At 33.6% G+C, this 17944-nt stretch overlaps 2 protein-coding genes across 5 annotated transcripts; one reads left to right on the top strand and one right to left on the bottom strand.

Annotated features, from left to right (window-relative positions):
- Positions 1–3641: 3641 nt before the first annotated feature.
- Positions 3642–9096, bottom strand: LOC144835010 (uncharacterized). 3 transcript variants are annotated; one of them, XM_078690016.1, is made up of 7 exons: positions 8768–9032; positions 7863–8175; positions 6640–6673; positions 5925–6066; positions 5460–5579; positions 4588–4638; positions 3642–4475 (listed from the first exon to the last, which is right to left on the bottom strand). In XM_078690016.1, the coding sequence occupies exons 2-7, from the start codon at positions 7965–7967 to the stop codon at positions 4340–4342; spliced, it is 588 nt and encodes a 195-aa protein (XP_078546142.1). In that variant the 5' UTR covers positions 7968–8175; positions 8768–9032; the 3' UTR covers positions 3642–4339. The 3 variants fall into 3 exon arrangements, with proteins under 3 accessions (XP_078546142.1, XP_078546143.1, XP_078546145.1); XM_078690017.1 differs by lacking the exon at positions 4588–4638 and having other exon boundaries at positions 8768–9096; XM_078690019.1 differs by lacking the exon at positions 8768–9032 and having other exon boundaries at positions 7962–7972.
- Positions 9097–10146: 1050 nt separating this feature from the next.
- On the top strand, positions 10147–15960 carry LOC144835009 (protein ANKUB1-like). 2 transcript variants are annotated; one of them, XM_078690014.1, is made up of 2 exons: positions 10147–10406; positions 13137–15960. In XM_078690014.1, exon 2 carries the CDS (start codon positions 13341–13343, stop codon positions 15297–15299), a length of 1959 nt encoding a protein of 652 aa, XP_078546140.1. In that variant the 5' UTR covers positions 10147–10406; positions 13137–13340; the 3' UTR covers positions 15300–15960. The 2 variants fall into 2 exon arrangements, with proteins under 2 accessions (XP_078546140.1, XP_078546141.1); XM_078690015.1 differs by lacking the exon at positions 10147–10406 and adding an exon at positions 10505–10594.
- The last annotated feature ends 1984 nt before the right edge of the window (positions 15961–17944 follow it).

Below are 17944 nucleotides of genomic sequence, written 5' to 3'. Positions count from 1 at the left end.
ATATGTTGAGAAAGTTACGAAATGTTATGTTTTCAAGTTTTATAGATACGCGAGACAAAAAATTTACAGAAAGAAAAAAAATAGACTTGAACTCATCACTTTGACGAGTTAGTTATCCGTACGACAAACGCCACGCACACGTGCGTTAAGCCTGTTTAATAAAATACGCACAGAAAAAAATATATTTGCTATTATGATCTGAAGATCATTGAAATTGTTGTCAGTGTGCTCTCTATTTTGTGTCCAAGAATTTAGGCCTACACTACACTATATATTGTGTACATATTACAATACAGTGTAGCACAGGTGAAAATATCAGACCCGCCTTAATTCTAATTTTTAACATGTTGACGTCACCAAGATACCAATTTCGGATGAAAAGTGTCTGAGCAACAACATATTAACATGTTGAAGAAATTTGGATACGTAGAATATAGATGCGAGGTCTTTGAAATGTGATGAACTATGACACAAAATATGAAAATACGACTTTAATAATTCAACATCCGATGCGCAAAATGTGTACATGAATTCGTATCTAAAATTCAGCTGCTTCCAGAAAACGTTTTAATCATAAGTAATTCACGCTTATGAACATGATAGCGTCATCAAAATTTAAAAATTTGTAAATCATCCGAAATATTAATTAATTGACCTAGACAACATCAAATCTTGAGGAAATTGAGGTACGGATAAGCGGAGACGAAAGAGACAAAAATGCTATATTTTATATTCGGGTGGCCATGCGATGACGTCACAATGTCCGGTTACCCACATTTATGCATGATCCGATATCTACCACTCACCTCCTTGCGGAATATGTAATAAAAATAAATTTCACCGTTTATTTTATAAACCATGATCATAAAATACGCGCACGAATTGTCTAATTCGACGTGCTCGTATGACGTGATGTTAAGTCGAAATGGTTTCAAATTTGGTAAAATTACTGGAAATACATAATTCACACGCTACCTGCGCACCTCGCACGTAAATATTCGCACGCGCGTGGAAATTCATGTAGAAAGTTGACTAGAAATTTATTTTGCGCATTTTAAAATTGTAAATGTGCGTGCGCGTGTAACTTTTTGTAAAACATGCCATTTTTAATCCAAAGGAAAGTTGGTCCTTGATATAACTTACATTTTCACAAGTGTCAATAAAAAATTACGTTTGGTTTTTAATCTAAGATCAATCATAACAAATCATAAAATCATGCGTAAGTCATGATGCGCAACTCTGACGTCATTCAAAATAGGAGGTGCACAACGTAAATGTTCATATTGACAAAGAAATGTGATGTTTACACGTTTTGAGATACGCGATACACAAAAGTGACAGAAAGAAAGAAGAACTAGATTTGAACTCGTCACTTTTACGAGTTCGGGTTATCCGCGCAAATGCAACATGCACATACGTTAAAATATGAATGCCGACAATTAATATACCATTTTATGCCATGAATTTAAATATGTTTACAGTGCTGAATTGTACCTATTTTGTGTCAAAGTATAACAGTATTTATGGAGCATAGATGAAATTTCGAGACCCATCTTTTAATCCAATTTTTAACATGATGACGTCATCAAAATGTAACATAAAAATAGCGATTTTATAAAATAATTATCTAAATAATTACATTAATGAAAATTTGAAGAATTTTGGGCACGTAAAAATGAGATGCGCTCTCTTTTTTAAACGCGACAAAAATTTGCGAAAGATATGAAAATCTGACTTTTTAAATTCAACTGGCGATATGATGACGTCATCAGGTAGACACAATTTTTATATGAATTATTCATATCTGAAATTCAACAGCTTCCATAATAAGTTTCAATCATGCGGGTCACTTTTCATTTCGAGGAGCTATGACAAATTGAAATATACTGTGTATAGACGAAATTTAATAAGTCACGTTATTCTGATTTTCTGTTAATTTAGATTTCTGTAATCTATGTGAAAGAGAATTGATTGAGAAATAACATATTAAAATCTATAGGGCGAAATTAAGCATAAGCGCAATGCGCTCTAATAAATGGGATTAACTAGTACTAAAGCGAAAACAAATCCTATTTTTAAAGTTGTCATATTGTGACGCTAGATCACCCTGTAGATATAATTGTACATGAATTGATATCTACAACTCATCTACTTCCATAATAACATTTTTAAACTGGGGTAACCAGCCATTATGAGGAGCTTTAATCGATTAAAAATAGGTATATTTTTGCACAAATTTGCATTTACAAGTTACAAGTTTAACGTGCACGTTCGTCGCTAATTTGTGTTTGCTAGTTCATGATCAGTTAAAAATGAATGAAATCTACTACAGAACGTATGGAAAAAAAAATCAACTGCAAAAAACATCTTTCTACGCTTTGTACGAGCTGTGCACACAAGTGCGTGCGCGAAACGAAAACAAATGAGAAAGTTTTGAAATGCTTAAAATGGCCTGAAATGTACGCGAAATTGATAGAAATTAATTTTGCGCATTGTGAAATTTAAAATACGCGTACTTGCATAATTTTTTGCGTAGCACGATCATTTTATCATGTCAAAAGTTGCTCCATATTATGAAATACACTTTAGTAAAGTTTCATTGATAAATAAATGGCAAAAATCATACTTCCGACCATTTTTGGACAAACTTTACCACAAATATTGATATGCACCTCCCAAATAATTTAACACTAACATTATTTCATTTTATATAAGTGTTGCAACGTTATGATCATTTGTTTTCAATGGGTCAAAATATTCAAATTGAGGTCAGAGGTCAAAGATGAATGTTAGAAATTTGCCAACATGGGTTTTTATAACCAGCATGCCTCAAATATTCGTAAAACACAATGCTTACACTTTCCCCATGATTTGCCTACGAATATACATAGGGAACTCTGGAATATAAGTCTAGTTTCTTTGTAGCGTGTTGCTTATACGTACGCCCGTGTGTCAGCGTCATGTGATAGTGACACGACCCAAGAAGCAAAAATTTACCATTTTAGGAATCATGGAAATATAAGCATTTTTTTTAAAATGCAAAATATCGTCAAATTAAGGGTGGTGCTGTTGTGCATTGGCAAGATAGATGACTAATGGCAATATACGTCAACTTGAAGGCGCTATGCTTTGACAAAACAAGTGGATCATTACATTACATTACAAAAGGTGAAATAAAAACTAAATAATAGATTAAACTTTGCTGTAAAAGAGTAAATGGAAATAAAGAAACTATTACGATTATTATTTTGGTTTGAATTATATTATCTCTATTGCTATTAAACGAACAGTACCCATCATTGATAGAATGTTGTCTATATCTATTTTCTCAAAGCATAGCACCCTCAAGTTTACTACGATTCACCTATTTTGACAAAGCATAGTTGCCCTCAAGTTTTTGCCACAAGTTCAATTAAACTAGATTAGCAACGCAGCCCCTTCCTTCAATATGTATGTATTTTGCAGACATCTCTGCATATCTGTACAGTACTGTCATGGTGCTCACCAACCCCACTCCAAATGATCACACAAAATATTATTATCCGATTACATTTATTCATGTAAACATAATAAAGATGAACATTTGATTAAAAAAGATAATTGATCATTATTTAAGTTTTAAAATAAATGTTTTTGGGTCCGATACTTTTAAAACATCACTTATTATCGTCATCATTACACGGTGGCCGATTTATACTTTATCAGAGAATTAAAAACAGACGAACATCATCATCATGACAATTGTTAGTGACAGAGCAGAGCGCCAAGTGTGAGGTTTAAACATCCTTTTATCTAATAACCAGTTTATTCAGGCATCATTTGACTGTAGAAGATATTTTGGTGTTCGTGTCAAGCAACACAATATCAAAACTCGGCATCAACGACAAAACCCCCATCTTATTAAAGCGTACCAACTTGTCGTTGAAAAAAAAAGTAATATTGCACTACAGTACAAAACTTGGACGCGCTGCTGTATAAACGTGTGGTGCATATGCATAATACGTATCCGCACGACTTGAAGGACCTGTAGGCGTTTTGTTCATTATCATCGAATGAGTAGACACACAAGAGAATTCTTGATCTGCAGACCCTACCCCAGTGTTCGATGTTAAATGGTCTATAATCATTTTCTGTAAATTAGGCCTACGTAAATTATGTTTCTATAACCGTCAATCAGTTCCATTTTCAAGCCATACATTTCATTTACTACGTTATCCGCAATACATCATCTGGATTGTTTTCTCCTTGGACATTAACATTGTTTCCATTGCTTCGTCTATGTTCTGTGTACATTTTCAACCGTTTAGTTCTTTTGTGAATTTGTTCGTCACGTTTCAGCTTATTCCTTTACGTCACACGTGTCACCATTAGGTTCATTAGAACTACTTAAATGACGTATTGTGTCATGTATTTCAGATTCAATTACTGTTTTATCTTCACTTGTTGTAATTTGGTCAGATGGACTGGACAATTTCCTTTAATAAAAAAAGAATATTCAGTAAATATAGGAAGATAGTATAAATGTTTACAATAAAAGTTGGATGAGCCCACGAAAGAAAAAAAATCATAACATAAAGATGAACATACTTTACTCCCATCAAGAAAGTTGATCCGCTGTTGTTGCCGTTGACGCCATTGCTGCAAATAATATTATAAAATGTTACAATAGAAACGACATTTCTCCAGGTAAATAATTTTTGTCGATCCATTTTTTGGTTAAAGTGAATAACTATTATGTGCCATTAAAATGATACATTCAAAAGCAAATTTGAAAAAAAAATTGTTCAATATATCTTTAAAATTGTTTCGTCAACAAGCGAGCGGCGTTTTTTGGTAAGAAAGTAAGAATTATTCCTTTTTTAATTGTGTGTGCCGTAGTACGTGTTGATTAAGCTAATTCACTAAAACCTTGTTAATGTGAATTTGGTGTAATGGTTATGTTTCCAGCCTGGCACAGTATGCATAAACATACAGGGGTGAAGGCATAACCTCCTTGGCGTAGGTAATACAATGTCTTCAACGGAATTAACTTTACAAAATAAACTGCCATTCAGTTTATTAAAAGTAAGTAAAATAAATAATAATTGCATGACGTCTGCAATGAAAATGTTGATGACAACTAGGACAATAATAACGACGATGACGATGATTATGATGATATCAATTAGATAATGAGATGATAATGATCATTATATAATATATTGTGATCCCAATGTTAACAACTAAGATGATATAAATAACGATGATGACGTCAACGAAACGAACGCGATGTTTATGAAGACTATAATGAAGACGATGATAATTATAAATGTTATCATGATGAAACTGATGAGGATGATAATGATGGCGATGATGAAGATGATGATGACGACGATGGTGATGACGACGACGATGGTGATGAGGAGGAGGAGAATGATGACGTTATTATAATGAAGATGGAATCATATTCATGATATTACCTTGTATTCTGTGATTCTATTTTTGCAAGTTCATATGTTGATTTGTCTTTCTCTGGCTCTTCTACTCCGGGATACATGTTATACACGCTTCCCCGATATAAATCATTTTCTGTATCAACTCTGTATACAAAAATAACAACAATGTCTGTTTAATATAAAGGTAATTGAAAAATATGGCGCTGAGCTCCGGAGATCAAGGGGTTTATCTGTGGCTGCGACACGATCAGTTCCACGCCCTTTAAGACAAGGCGCGCCGCGGAGAATATTACGTACATTATAGTACAGTACTGTTGGTATTTGTTGCAGCCAGACATTAAGATCAAGGAGTTCTTATCCGGACAAGGCGAGCTCAGTGTCCGGTTGTCAGATTACCATAATAATTATTTAGGACAAAAAACCCAAATACTGCTCTTAATTATTAATTAAGATCTGAGACACCTTTTCCAAATTTATTATTAGGCCTACCTGGATTGGTCCACCTCTTCTGACGATGATTGACAAGGAGGAAAGCAAACACACAAAAAACAAATCAGGAAAATGAAGGCTGCCGCCAGTGATATCAGACTGCCGTATAAGAACCACTCGCGCTCAATATCTGATGATGTTTCTGAAATATAAAACACGATAACTTAAGTATTGTTTCTTCAAATTTTGACATCAAAAGTTTATACCTTACCTATACCTTTATCTTTAGAGAACTAATACATACAATGGTTGACGATATAAGGTACATTTTTTTCATACGCATCTAACAGAGCGAGCAACTCACCAATTACAGGATGGAAAAACTAATTTTAACATTCATCGTGCTTATGAATTAAGTCTCATTATAAGCTTAGGAAGTGAAGTTGAAAGAGTCGTAAGTTAGGCCTACATCCACGGCAGTAGGTCAGGAATGAACCATGGACCCTGGACTCTAAGATTGAAAGACGAGCACGTTAAACACAGCTACAGATCCCCTACTCTATACAATTAAACAAGGCCAACAGCCATTAAGTCGCGTGCTACAATGCATAGTGATACCGGACCGACAGACAGACCGACAGACCGACCGACCGACATAGTGATGTTCACAATCTCTTCTTTGTTTTTTTTAATCATGTAATCGTTTCTAATTTTATGACACTTCTTTAAACAGTTGACTTTCACAATTCGAAGAATTTCGAAAGTAAAAACTTACCTAAAGATGCAACCGAGTCCTCAGCAGCACACACCTGTTGACAGAGAAGATGCATTATTAAGTAAATTGAATTAAATATATAAAATTATAAATTATTTATCATTATTATAACAGTCATTTTTAAATTATTACGAATTATCTTTAGATCTGAAACTTGAACAATGAGGTCTTGCGTATAAATAGAAGATGATTATAATGAAATAGCTATAATTAAAGTTTAATAATTATTTAAACAATATATTAATTCTATAATTTTAAGCAACAATGAAGTTCATTATTTTTTAACCTTTTGATATTGTAACTGTTTTAAATTTCTTTTATTTGTTTTTTTCTGTATTAATGTTTTTATTTTATGGATGTTTTAATTCGATGTAACGAGTAGCCGTAAAGTGTCATGTGACAACACAGTATATCTATAATGTTTGGTCATGTTTATAGTTTCCGTCGTTGTTTAAGCTGTCCACTGTTCAAGTTTCCGTCTTCCTATACTCTGTTCAGACCTATCATAACAAGCCTACAGACACTAATCTTCACGTAGCCTCCAATCTACTTGGAATTAGTGAAACGTGAGTGCTCAACCCTTGTGATCATTCATTTGGTTTAGAGTAAGGCCTATAATCCATTGAACATTCCAATGGTTTAAGTTATGAGATTTATGCGTTTACTGGGTCTTTGTTACAAATGCTCTATGATACAGATGTTTGCTACATTATAATAACTGTATGGGAATTATTTTAAAGGATAGGTTCAGTTAAAACACATCATGGAATCTATGATAACAGATTATGTTTATTAATGTGTCTTTTGTTCTTTATCTTAGAAAAGCTCTGCGATACAGATATTTGCCAGATTATAACAACTGTTATAGAACTTATTTTTAAGTTTAGGTTATGTTAAAAACACATATGACATGGACTCTGTTTATGACAACAAATTATGACGTTGCCTAGATATAGAAGCTAGTACCATAAATTATTGAAATTGCCACTACGTCAGTGGCCAATCAGTAACATTTGTAAAAAAGAAAAGTTTCTGCTGCATTTGCATCAGGAAAGAGTAAAATAATTGCTTAAAGTTTTATCACATGAAAGGATAAGTAATAAATAAAAATATAATATCAATTCTTCTACACATGCCATTATAGGTATTAATATATGGCAGGTTCTAATTTTTGAATTAGGACCAAAACTGTGGTGGTACGTATAACAATAATATTGTCTTACCGTATTTATTAGGCATACATGTGTGGTAAGGCACACTAGAAACCAAAAATGGCTTCGACACGACCCAGTGCATATAGATGAACTTGCATATTTATATACCTCCATGTTTTCTTCAGCTCCTACAATACAACTTCCTTTGTCCGGATGAAGTTATATAATGAGCCGACTAACTTCTCTACAGTACACTATCTTGAGGTACAGGAATGTGACATCATAAACTCCCAATAATGGCAAAAGGTGGTGTAGTTACAGTGATCCCTGTCTCTTTACATTCTTTCACACCAACTTCAACACACTCTGGGTTTTACAAAACCTGTAAATAGAAATATAATATAATAGAAAGAATGTACGTTATTCAATTTCTATTATACAAGGCATTCAAGCACTGCCCGTATACATACAAATATAGTACGGGTACTGCCAATAAAAACATGTTTACATAGTCGTGACTAGGCCTACTACATTTGCAATAAAAAGTCAACTGACATGTAAATTTTAGGACTCGAACTTCATTCGAATATTTGTGATTTTTGTTTTACATTAAGCACTGTCCGAATTCTTGACAAAATAAAAATTAATTTAAGAACGAGTTTCCCTGATTTATTAAAGTAAATCCTCGAAAAGGAGGTACGGCAACTATCATTACAAATATTCTTTGCTTTCTTCGCGTGTAACACGCGTGTGCAAACGCAAACAAACAGAGCAAAGCAAACTAGCACATTTGTAATGAAAATCAACAGAAAATAAAATAAGGTGATCATTTCAGCACAAGTTTTCACTCGAGTATCCGTAGATTTAACTAATCTGTGCTGTACGTTACAGAAAAAAAACCAAATTGCCTGTTTGTTGTTTTGTTTTCAGGGAATAGTGAATCTCTCTTGGTGCAAACTTCGAAATGGTCTTACCTTTGTGTACATAAACCTTGGCTCCGCCTCCTAACTCATAACTACATAATTGGTATCAAATACAATATCTAAAACATGAACTAAATCCAGGTGAAATATTAGAAGAAATTTATCCTACGGATACTAAATGTATGTCATTGTCAATACGAAGCACAGACAGTACCAGCTGCCCGACAACCGCCGTGTGTGATCAACAGATTCATAAAATCTCGTCAGTACTTCCTTCTTTTGTAGCTAACTAATCACCCGGCGGAGGTTTCATGCTTCAATAAAAATACGTTTACATATCAAACAAATTATAAAGATTTAAATCCTTTACAGCTTTATAATTAAAGACACAATAGCAATGATAGTCATCGCGTTAATCGTCACAATCGACCTATTATGTTTATGCGAAACAGATGAAACATTCCATTGCAGGGGAATTTTTATATTGTAAAAAAGGTTTGCTTAACAAATAATATATTATACCTAAGCATAGTATTATCTTCCGTAAGGTCGCCAAACCTTTCCAAACCGACAACTCGGATTTGGTGTGATCCATGCCTTTAGGCCTAAAGTTGTTGTATTCTCTCAAAATGGAGGATATAATGATTTTTAGATCTTTCGAATTATTTTAATGTAGACAGAGAAGAGTGTGCCTATCAATATGCATCCCACAGAGATTTTCAGATTTACTACAACAAAAGCTTATACTTGGGTAAAAAATATTTAGATTAAATCATGGAGCTATTAATTTTATAGCTCCATGATTAAATAATAGCCCTAGTTCGTACAGTGCATAGTACTGTAGATTTCTCTTTACATATTGCTATTAATGACGGTGTACATTTTTAGTTTACAAAGTCTAAACAATATTAAAATGACCACAACAATTATAGTTTAATTTGATCACATGGGTCCTTCGTTAACTAAGTATATCAGAAAACGGCTATTCAACTTGAGGGCCAGTCAAAATCCACCTTATAATAGAAATTTTCAAAATATACTCGTTGTTCAAACGCTAAAAAAAAGAACACGTTCGTTCAGCAGCATAAAAGATATTATTTTTGCGTTTATTTATATACAACCGTCATACCCGGCGGTTGTAAATTTAATAGGCCTAACTGTGGTAATTCTATTAGATTTTACTTTATTTGGAAGATAATTGTTGTTTTTGTACTGTAAATGATAACTTGTGTAATAGTATAAATAGTTTTGTAGTAAGTAACGGCCTTGTGAAAAACACCAATATGGTGATTCAAGTGTTGCATCCGTTTTTAAATAAAGTTGTTATTATTATTATTATAATTTACAATAACAATTTATGTCAATCACTGTCAACCAAAATTAATGGAACATCCTAAAAAATGGTATCTCCCATTACAAATTTTCATAACCTTTGGATCATACTATTATATACAGTAGATAATAGAATCGTGAGTAAACTTGATGGTAAAGTGTATGTATTATTAACCGTATCCATTGTGTTTACCGTAACCGGTTGCTACGCTAGAAACAATGTCATAAACCAAGTGTGTTCTAGGCCGATCGATCTATTCTTTTGAATGCGTTGAAAAGACCCAGCCAATGATTTATTTACCGCAAATACTTCAAGATCGGTATTCTAGAAAAGTCAAGAGCATGTAACACAACATTGGTAAGAAGGCTAGTTAAATAATATGATGTTTTTTGATACTTTAAAGAGGCCTAATGCAGTGTAGGACGTAATTAAAAGCGACGACACAGCCCATTTTTAATAATAGGAAATATTGGATTATAGGATAGATAAGCCTACTATATGACCCAGGATAACTAATAGTGTAACGGCTACAGACGATCGAATCGGTAAGTGTTTGTTGGGGTTTATTTTGGCATTTCACGAGGCCTACCAAACATTGGAAACTTGAAAACGGTAGAAAACTTTTTGGCAGATTCAGTTAACAACTCAATTACAAACTTATAAGGCAAAACTAATTTCTAGAATAGTTTTCTTCTAAGATTGTTTAAACAAAAATACTAAATTCTAACATAACTGTAATGTTTTTTGGGAATTTAATAAAAGTAACAATATTTAAGACATTAGTTGTCAAATATATCCATCTACCGAGTGACTTCTCTTCCTCTGCTGCATTAGCTGTATTACTATTGTTGATCACTGTCAATACAATGTACAGAGGCCCGGTGCCGATAATGGTCATGTTTATACTGTAGACCGCTCAACTTTCTTCGATTTTGACATTACCATTAAGATATTGTTATTTTATGTGTAAAAAGAATCGCGAGGTAGTTACTCTACCTAACTCTCTAATGAATAAAACCTAACCTCCCCAATACATCTCTATCTCCCTACAAAAAAATGACATTGATGTGTCTGGAACCAGGATGTACCGACAGCAAAGTTGAGTATTCTATAGCCTAACCATTCAAACAAACCAATCCGTTTTCTTACCTTTGTCTTGTATTTTACTCGCCAAAAAATGACATTGATGTGTTTTTAACCAGGGTGTACCTAGCCAACCCCGTTTTCTTATCTTTGTTTTTGTTTTACTTTACCCCTTTTATATTATTGTTCAAGTTGTTTAATTTGTTAAATGGATAATAATAAATACCAACTATTACTCATTGCTGTAGAAAAAAGTTAAGTTATGCCATACAGTATTAAGAATTTCTTCATAAATAAAGATGTCTGCCTAAGAAAAAAAAAGCTAAAATTTGTCAAAATTGTCTGTATTTATACCTTTCATGCTCTGATTAAATTTAAATTTAGAAAAGAAAATCTTAGCCTAATATTAACACAGATAATCGTATTTCCGTAGCGTGGGATTCTTCTATTAATAAACCTGTTAAATAGAACACATACTGTATTATCGTCTTTATTTGTACTCATTCTATATCAAAATACCACGTTAGCATAGTAATATGCAAAGAAAACTGAAGGAAATTTAAAGAAAATGCCAGGAAATTGATAGGAAATCTGCGTCGGTGGTTCTCAGTCGATGCGGCTAAACTAACCTCTTATAAAAACAAATGAAATTGGTCATCATTGATTGGCTAAAATGCAATAGACCTACGCAATTTACATCATAAGAATTTGTATGCACATTCAAATTCTTGAATCATGACAGGATTTGAACCAATGACCCTGGGTTAATAAATTAATTAAAAAAACAGTCCCACTGAAATTGCTCATATTGTCATTTATATTATAATTATATGATATACATCTATTGTATGTGTTTGACAAAACTTGAAGATCCCCACCATTAAACTAAATTATTGATTAATAGATTCGAGTGTCAGCAAACAGATGCAAGTAGTAGCAGAATGAATACTGAATTCAAAAGAGGCAATTAATCTTTTCTTTTTGTTGATGAAGATTATATGAACTAACGAGATAATAAATGGCATATTAGTACACTACAGTTCAGTCGTCTAATGAATGGGTGTGCTTGTATATAGACCAATTTTGTTTGAACACCTCAGATTTCATTAGCAATTTCACCAATTAATTTATTTCTTTTACATATTTAAAACAAGGAATGCTAAATAAAAAAAAAATTAATTTTTAAGAATAATAAAAGAAACTGTAATATTATCAGAAAAAAAGGCCAAAAATTCATGATACTCGGCAATAAAAGTTAGGCCTATATCATGGTACAAATTGAGAAAAAAAAATCATCAAGACATAGATACATAAACTTGGTAGACGAAAGTATGCCCGCTGTAGCAAAAAGAAGGAATTAAAACATGAACAAAATCACTTCAGTAGAAAAAATAATGATTTCATTTACAAAAATTATAAAAATAAACGGTTAAATTTAGCCAAACACCAATTGACTGAGAGACAATTTTATTACTGTTTGCTTTATTAAATTACATTTTTTCTGGGTTAGAGTGAACAACTATTATGTGAAATTCAAATGGCATATTAAAAAATGTAAAAAACTCATTCAAAACTAAACAAATGATGACAAGTTTATATCTTAAGATCTGATGCTAAACACCTGTTCTGTGAAATTCATTCTACGGGAAATAGACAATGTAAATACGTTTTCATGATATTTTCAAGTACTTGATTCCACTCACTATAGGGCCTACTGAAATCAAATATTAAGTCAATATTTGCATTCGAAATCGAACAATCCCAATAATAGCGATAATACCCAAGCGATTTATATAGCACGTCTCAATTATATGATTATTATTTAAATAGGCTAACGGTAAAATGTATTTTGAGAGAAGTTCCAGAATACGGCTACTTAAAATAAAATCGCCTTATAACATAATGTATTTTCTTTAATTGACTTTCAATAATTGCACTCGAATTATTGGTAACCATTAAAAAATATCTTCTTAATCATTGACCTTCTTATTCTTTATTTTGCAGATTGAAATTTAATTGGAAATACTTAAGCGCATTATTTTGCCATTACCAACCACATAGCTGCCACCTGCTGTCCGTAACCATGGAGATTGAACGCTTAAATAAGCCAAGTTCATAAGATGTTCTTATGCTGACATCATTATGAATAGATTAAGCTGACAAACATGTTCCTATGTATCAGAGGTAGACTTGTTTTACTAAATCAAAATGCTTCGTATTTTTGTTGCTAACGAAGGTAACCGCTGTTCCCTTGACGTTGCAACCACTGACAATGTTGGTAAAGTAAAAGCCAAAGTGCAGGATGTGTTTGAGATCGACACACGAAGTAGCGGCGAGAAAAAGTTCATTGTTTTGACGTACCATGGTTCAGAGCTTCAAGATGATTGGGAATTCGGTGACATCGGCATCATGGCAGGCGCGACACTCCGATGCAGCCTCAAAGAGGAAGTCACTCCAAAGCTGTATGTTAACACGTCCTATAATGACGAGACCGTAGAAATTGCGGACCATATTAAGTTCCACACGGATACTGTAGGTGACCTGCGCTCGATTATCGCCTTTAAAACAGGTTTACCAGTTACAACATTTAGACTAATAACTATTGGTGGAATGGAGATGTTTGATCCTATTAAACTCGATAATTACGGCATTGAATTAGCAAGTCGAGTGACGCTAGAAACGTGGGATGGATGGAATGAGTTCCTTAAAGCATCCATGATTGGACATACAGCACAGGTTATCCATCACATGTCACAAGAAGAAACTATCGCAAGGTTTCAGAGTCGAGTGGCGTTATTCATTGCCGCGCATTACGGGCACATGGACCTAGCGACTGCGATGTTACGGAATGGCGTGCGATCTGATGAACCAGTCGGCGATCATCCATCACGAGAATGGTGTCCTAGCAGTTATGTGGACACCTACCGCACACCCGTTCACGAAGCTGTAATTACCGGACAAATTAGTATTCTGCGTATTTTTGTTTATCACAATATATGCTGTGTGACTTGTAAAGATGGGAATGGGTTAACGCCATTAAATGTTGCTCTTAGGCGACAAAAACGCGAAGTTGCTTTGTACCTCCTAACCAAGCAATGGTCGAATGTCCAGTTTAGTGCAATGACTCTTCCATTAACCATTTATTCACAAATTAGAAAGTGGTGCGACCGGGCAAAAGATCGTGTCCAACTTATACACGGCCCGGGTAGATCCAGCATGCGCTACAGAAGAGCCAAACAGACTGGTGCTCTGTGTGGACAAGGAGTGCACGTTGACGGTTTTACAGAAAGTGCGCTGAATTCAAATTCAAAAGGGCGAAACAACGAACAAGTTAAATCTAAAAGTCTCTCTCTTGTACGAAAATATATAACTCCTTACGAACCTCAGACAGAGGCTGTTTCAGAAGCCAAACTTCCTAGAATAGAGACAGTTAAAACTCCATCTTTAGTTTCAATATATCGACGGAAAGTTCAGGAGAATAAGACAACGCGTAAACATACCGTAAACCACCTAAATAGATGTGACAAAAACATTGCATTACCTAAGATTATTGAAAGAAGATCAACACAAAATCTTCTAACAACAAACGGTGGTACATCATCACGGGCATATATTCGTACACCTTCGGATAAAAAACGACCACAAATTGATGATAATTTGAAATTACAGCGATCGTTTAATCCCCCGACGTTTTCAAAATCCTTTCACGAACGAGAAAAGCAGAGAAGAACGAGGAAGAAGGACGCAAATATAGAAAGCGCTATACCGTTACCGGTTTCAAGTACGGATGCCGCCCCGGAAAGACCGTTCTATTTCTGTCGCTCACAAGACGATAATATTCCCCGTCTTACCGTTGACTTGTACGAAGATACGACGGGAACAACGACATGGGAACGAGCGATTGAATCATTGACGATCGCGTCGACGTTCACGGAGAAACCGTGGCTCCACCAGGTTCGTCTAGCAATGAGTCTTTCTAAACAACATGTTAAGAAATTAGGAAAGGGCTACAAAGTGCGAAAAAGCAAGCGGAATAAAACGTCATCACTGACGTCATCAGAAAGTTCAAACTTACAGGATGAATTAAAGAATAACGACAAAATGGAAAACGAAACACAAATTATAACGAACACTGAAATGATGGCCGGTATAGGCCTAAAGTCTTAAAACATACAAACTTTTTAGGTCAATGGATCCATATTAGTATTAAATATTATTCGAATTGTCCAAAAGTCGGATTACTAACATCTGCTGGTTCCCGTTGGTGCATTTAGTATCACTATTCACATTATTTACATTGTCTCGACATACGAAACTGTGACAGGGGTAACCTGTATTGAAAGTGCTAATGAATGTACCTAGACTTGTATCCAGATGACTTTCGATAGTCAGTAAAGATCTACCTAGTGATAGCTGCAGAATCGGTGGGATATTACCGATTTGAATTAGATAGGCATATTAAAGAATCGATTAGTTCGGATATTTACGAATACTTCTTGTAATGCATAACTGTGTTCAAACATTCATTCTACACATTAACAATAGCATATTATGATATCATAATGTAAACATTTTGATAACGCAATATCCTCTTTAAACAACATCAAAACAGTGATGTCACAAGACTGCATAAAGTTTACGCGCACACACACAGGACATGATGTGTGTGTTTCATACAGTATAGTTAATAATATAAATCTAAAGGCAAATTACTGAAAAAATGACAATGCTGTTGGGTGGCTGGATCTCAATGGAGATACAAAATAAAATAAGCAGAAAGCTAAATCAAAACGATAAAGTAAAACAGTTAGACAAATCAGTAGAGCTCTCGGACAATAAAGGCCCTTTATCAGTAATATTTATTCATAATATAATATAATAATTTATATCAGATTCAGAAAATTTATAGTTTAACGATGTAAGCCCCTATATTACATTTTAAAAGAAAACGCGTAGGCCTACTAAACTGTTTCTTTTATCATACATTTTCAAAATGTTGTTCTGTAGGCCTATGAGATAAAAAAACTACCTATAAACTGAAAACCATCGACTTTGTTGATTTTTTTTTGCTTAAAACTATTACGTCAACTCATGTCAAAAACATCATTCTTTAATGATTTTAACATGCGATAACATGATCCGACCCACTGACAGACCGACACATAAATAAGACTGGTAACAAAACAATTGTGGAAACAATAATAATTGATGATAAAGAGATTTTGTTTTTATTATTTCATTCATTTCGGCAGCATTTACAACAAGGAAAAGAGGACCATAAAGGCGTGCCACATCAACACTAAAATTACAATGTAAAAACAAAAGTGAAAATAAAATGAATTGATATCGACTCATAACGTCAGAATGAAAATGAGCTAAACGTTGCTGTTTAGGCCAAGGTGACAAAACGCATCTAGCCGGTGATGAGTTAGGACTAGCCTATATTAAGCTTCCCACACCAAAATTTGAAAATACCACTGGCCTAGCTTTTAAGTTTTTACATTTAAAACATAGAGTAATACATTGCAAACTTACGGTTAGTTGTTAATCGTGCTTTTGTAGATATATCTTCAAAACAATATTTTCAATTATTTTGTCAATTGACCTGTAAGTGAATCGTACATAGGAAGGCACACATGCGGAGTGGTCCTCGGTAGTTGATGCTTGTATTAATAGAGAATTTTCTGTGACCACAAAATAGGAAGTAATAGTCGATTTCCGATTAATTTAAGAGGTATTGACAAATGGCATCGTTTATTTTGTTGTAAAACTGAACATATAACTATAATGTCAATATTTATTAATTTCTATCAATGGTAAACAATACAATAAAAAAATGATAGTATATAATAATGAAGCAATACAACAATACCATCAATAGAGGATCTTGAGAGATTTCTTGTCACCAAGACCCATAAACGAAAAGAAATAAAATGCATTTGTATATTATAAAAGAAATAAGGTCATGGCAAAAACTGATCAAATACTGTAGTTCAAGTTTACTTTTAGATCAGTGATCGATCAAAAATGTCAATATAAGGCTGAATAAAATACACTAATACTATATAATAATAGAATACCTATTAAGAACATTCAACGTTCGGAATTTAATAAATTATGTGTAGGCCCTAAAGTTCATCGAAGTATGTTAAAAACAATGTCAGGATAATTGTGGGAACGTGTGGTTGAAGGCGTCCACCTCTTATTCTGGATAATTCAATCTACTGTTTATTCGAATAACACAGAAGATCAATATGCATCGACATTTGCGGTTTATGGAGGATAGGGTATATTTATGTTATTGTTTTCGGATGTGACGTGAAGCTGTTGGTTCCAGTGTTGTGCAATCTGTATGGATTTAGGTTGAGAAAGCTCTAGGTGCAAACAAAAAATTAAATATAAAATACCATGATAAATAATTAAAGAATTTCTTGTGCAGATTCATGGATGTTATCTCCTATCCCCATGACGACAAAAAAACATTTGTTTTTGTGAAAAATCGAAAGGAACTACTCTCTATGACTTTAGACAATAATTCTTCTTTCTAAAAGTGAATATACTAAGGGATATTCATTGACTTTAAGTGAAACATTTAACTTATATGATTTGTGATTTTCGCCGCAACACAAAAGTTTGTTTACCTTTTCTGTTTTGTTTAGTTTTACTTTTGTTGGATTTTATTTGTTTTTGCGATCGACTAATGCGCACGGTGTACCTATGGCCTACATTATTATGCTATTAGCTCCCGTTAGTTAGGCGGCATTTTACATTGAAGTTTACTTTATTTACTAGATTCACACAGATACATACAA

This window comes from Antedon bifida, chromosome 2, assembly GCF_963402885.1.
Source record: "Antedon bifida chromosome 2, ecAntBifi1.1, whole genome shotgun sequence".
In the NCBI taxonomy this organism is placed as follows: domain Eukaryota; kingdom Metazoa; phylum Echinodermata; class Crinoidea; order Comatulida; family Antedonidae; genus Antedon; species Antedon bifida.
The sequence above is the reverse complement of the archived record's forward strand: the minus strand, read 5'-3'. Positions and strand labels throughout refer to the sequence as shown.

Excerpts from the sequence above, each read along its gene's own strand:
- LOC144835010 (XM_078690016.1), bottom strand. The coding sequence starts at position 7,967 with ATGGAGGTATATAAATATGCAAGTTCATCTATATGCACTGGGTCGTGT. Across the intron at positions 5,580-5,924 it reads GAAGAGGTGGACCAATCCAG|AGTTGATACAGAAAATGATT; the intron begins GTAGGCCTAATA and ends TTTTGTATACAG. Across the intron at positions 4,639-5,459 it reads ATAGAATCACAGAATACAAG|CAATGGCGTCAACGGCAACA; the intron begins GTAATATCATGA and ends TATTATTTGCAG.
- LOC144835009 (XM_078690014.1), top strand. The coding sequence starts at position 13,341 with ATGCTTCGTATTTTTGTTGCTAACGAAGGTAACCGCTGTTCCCTTGAC.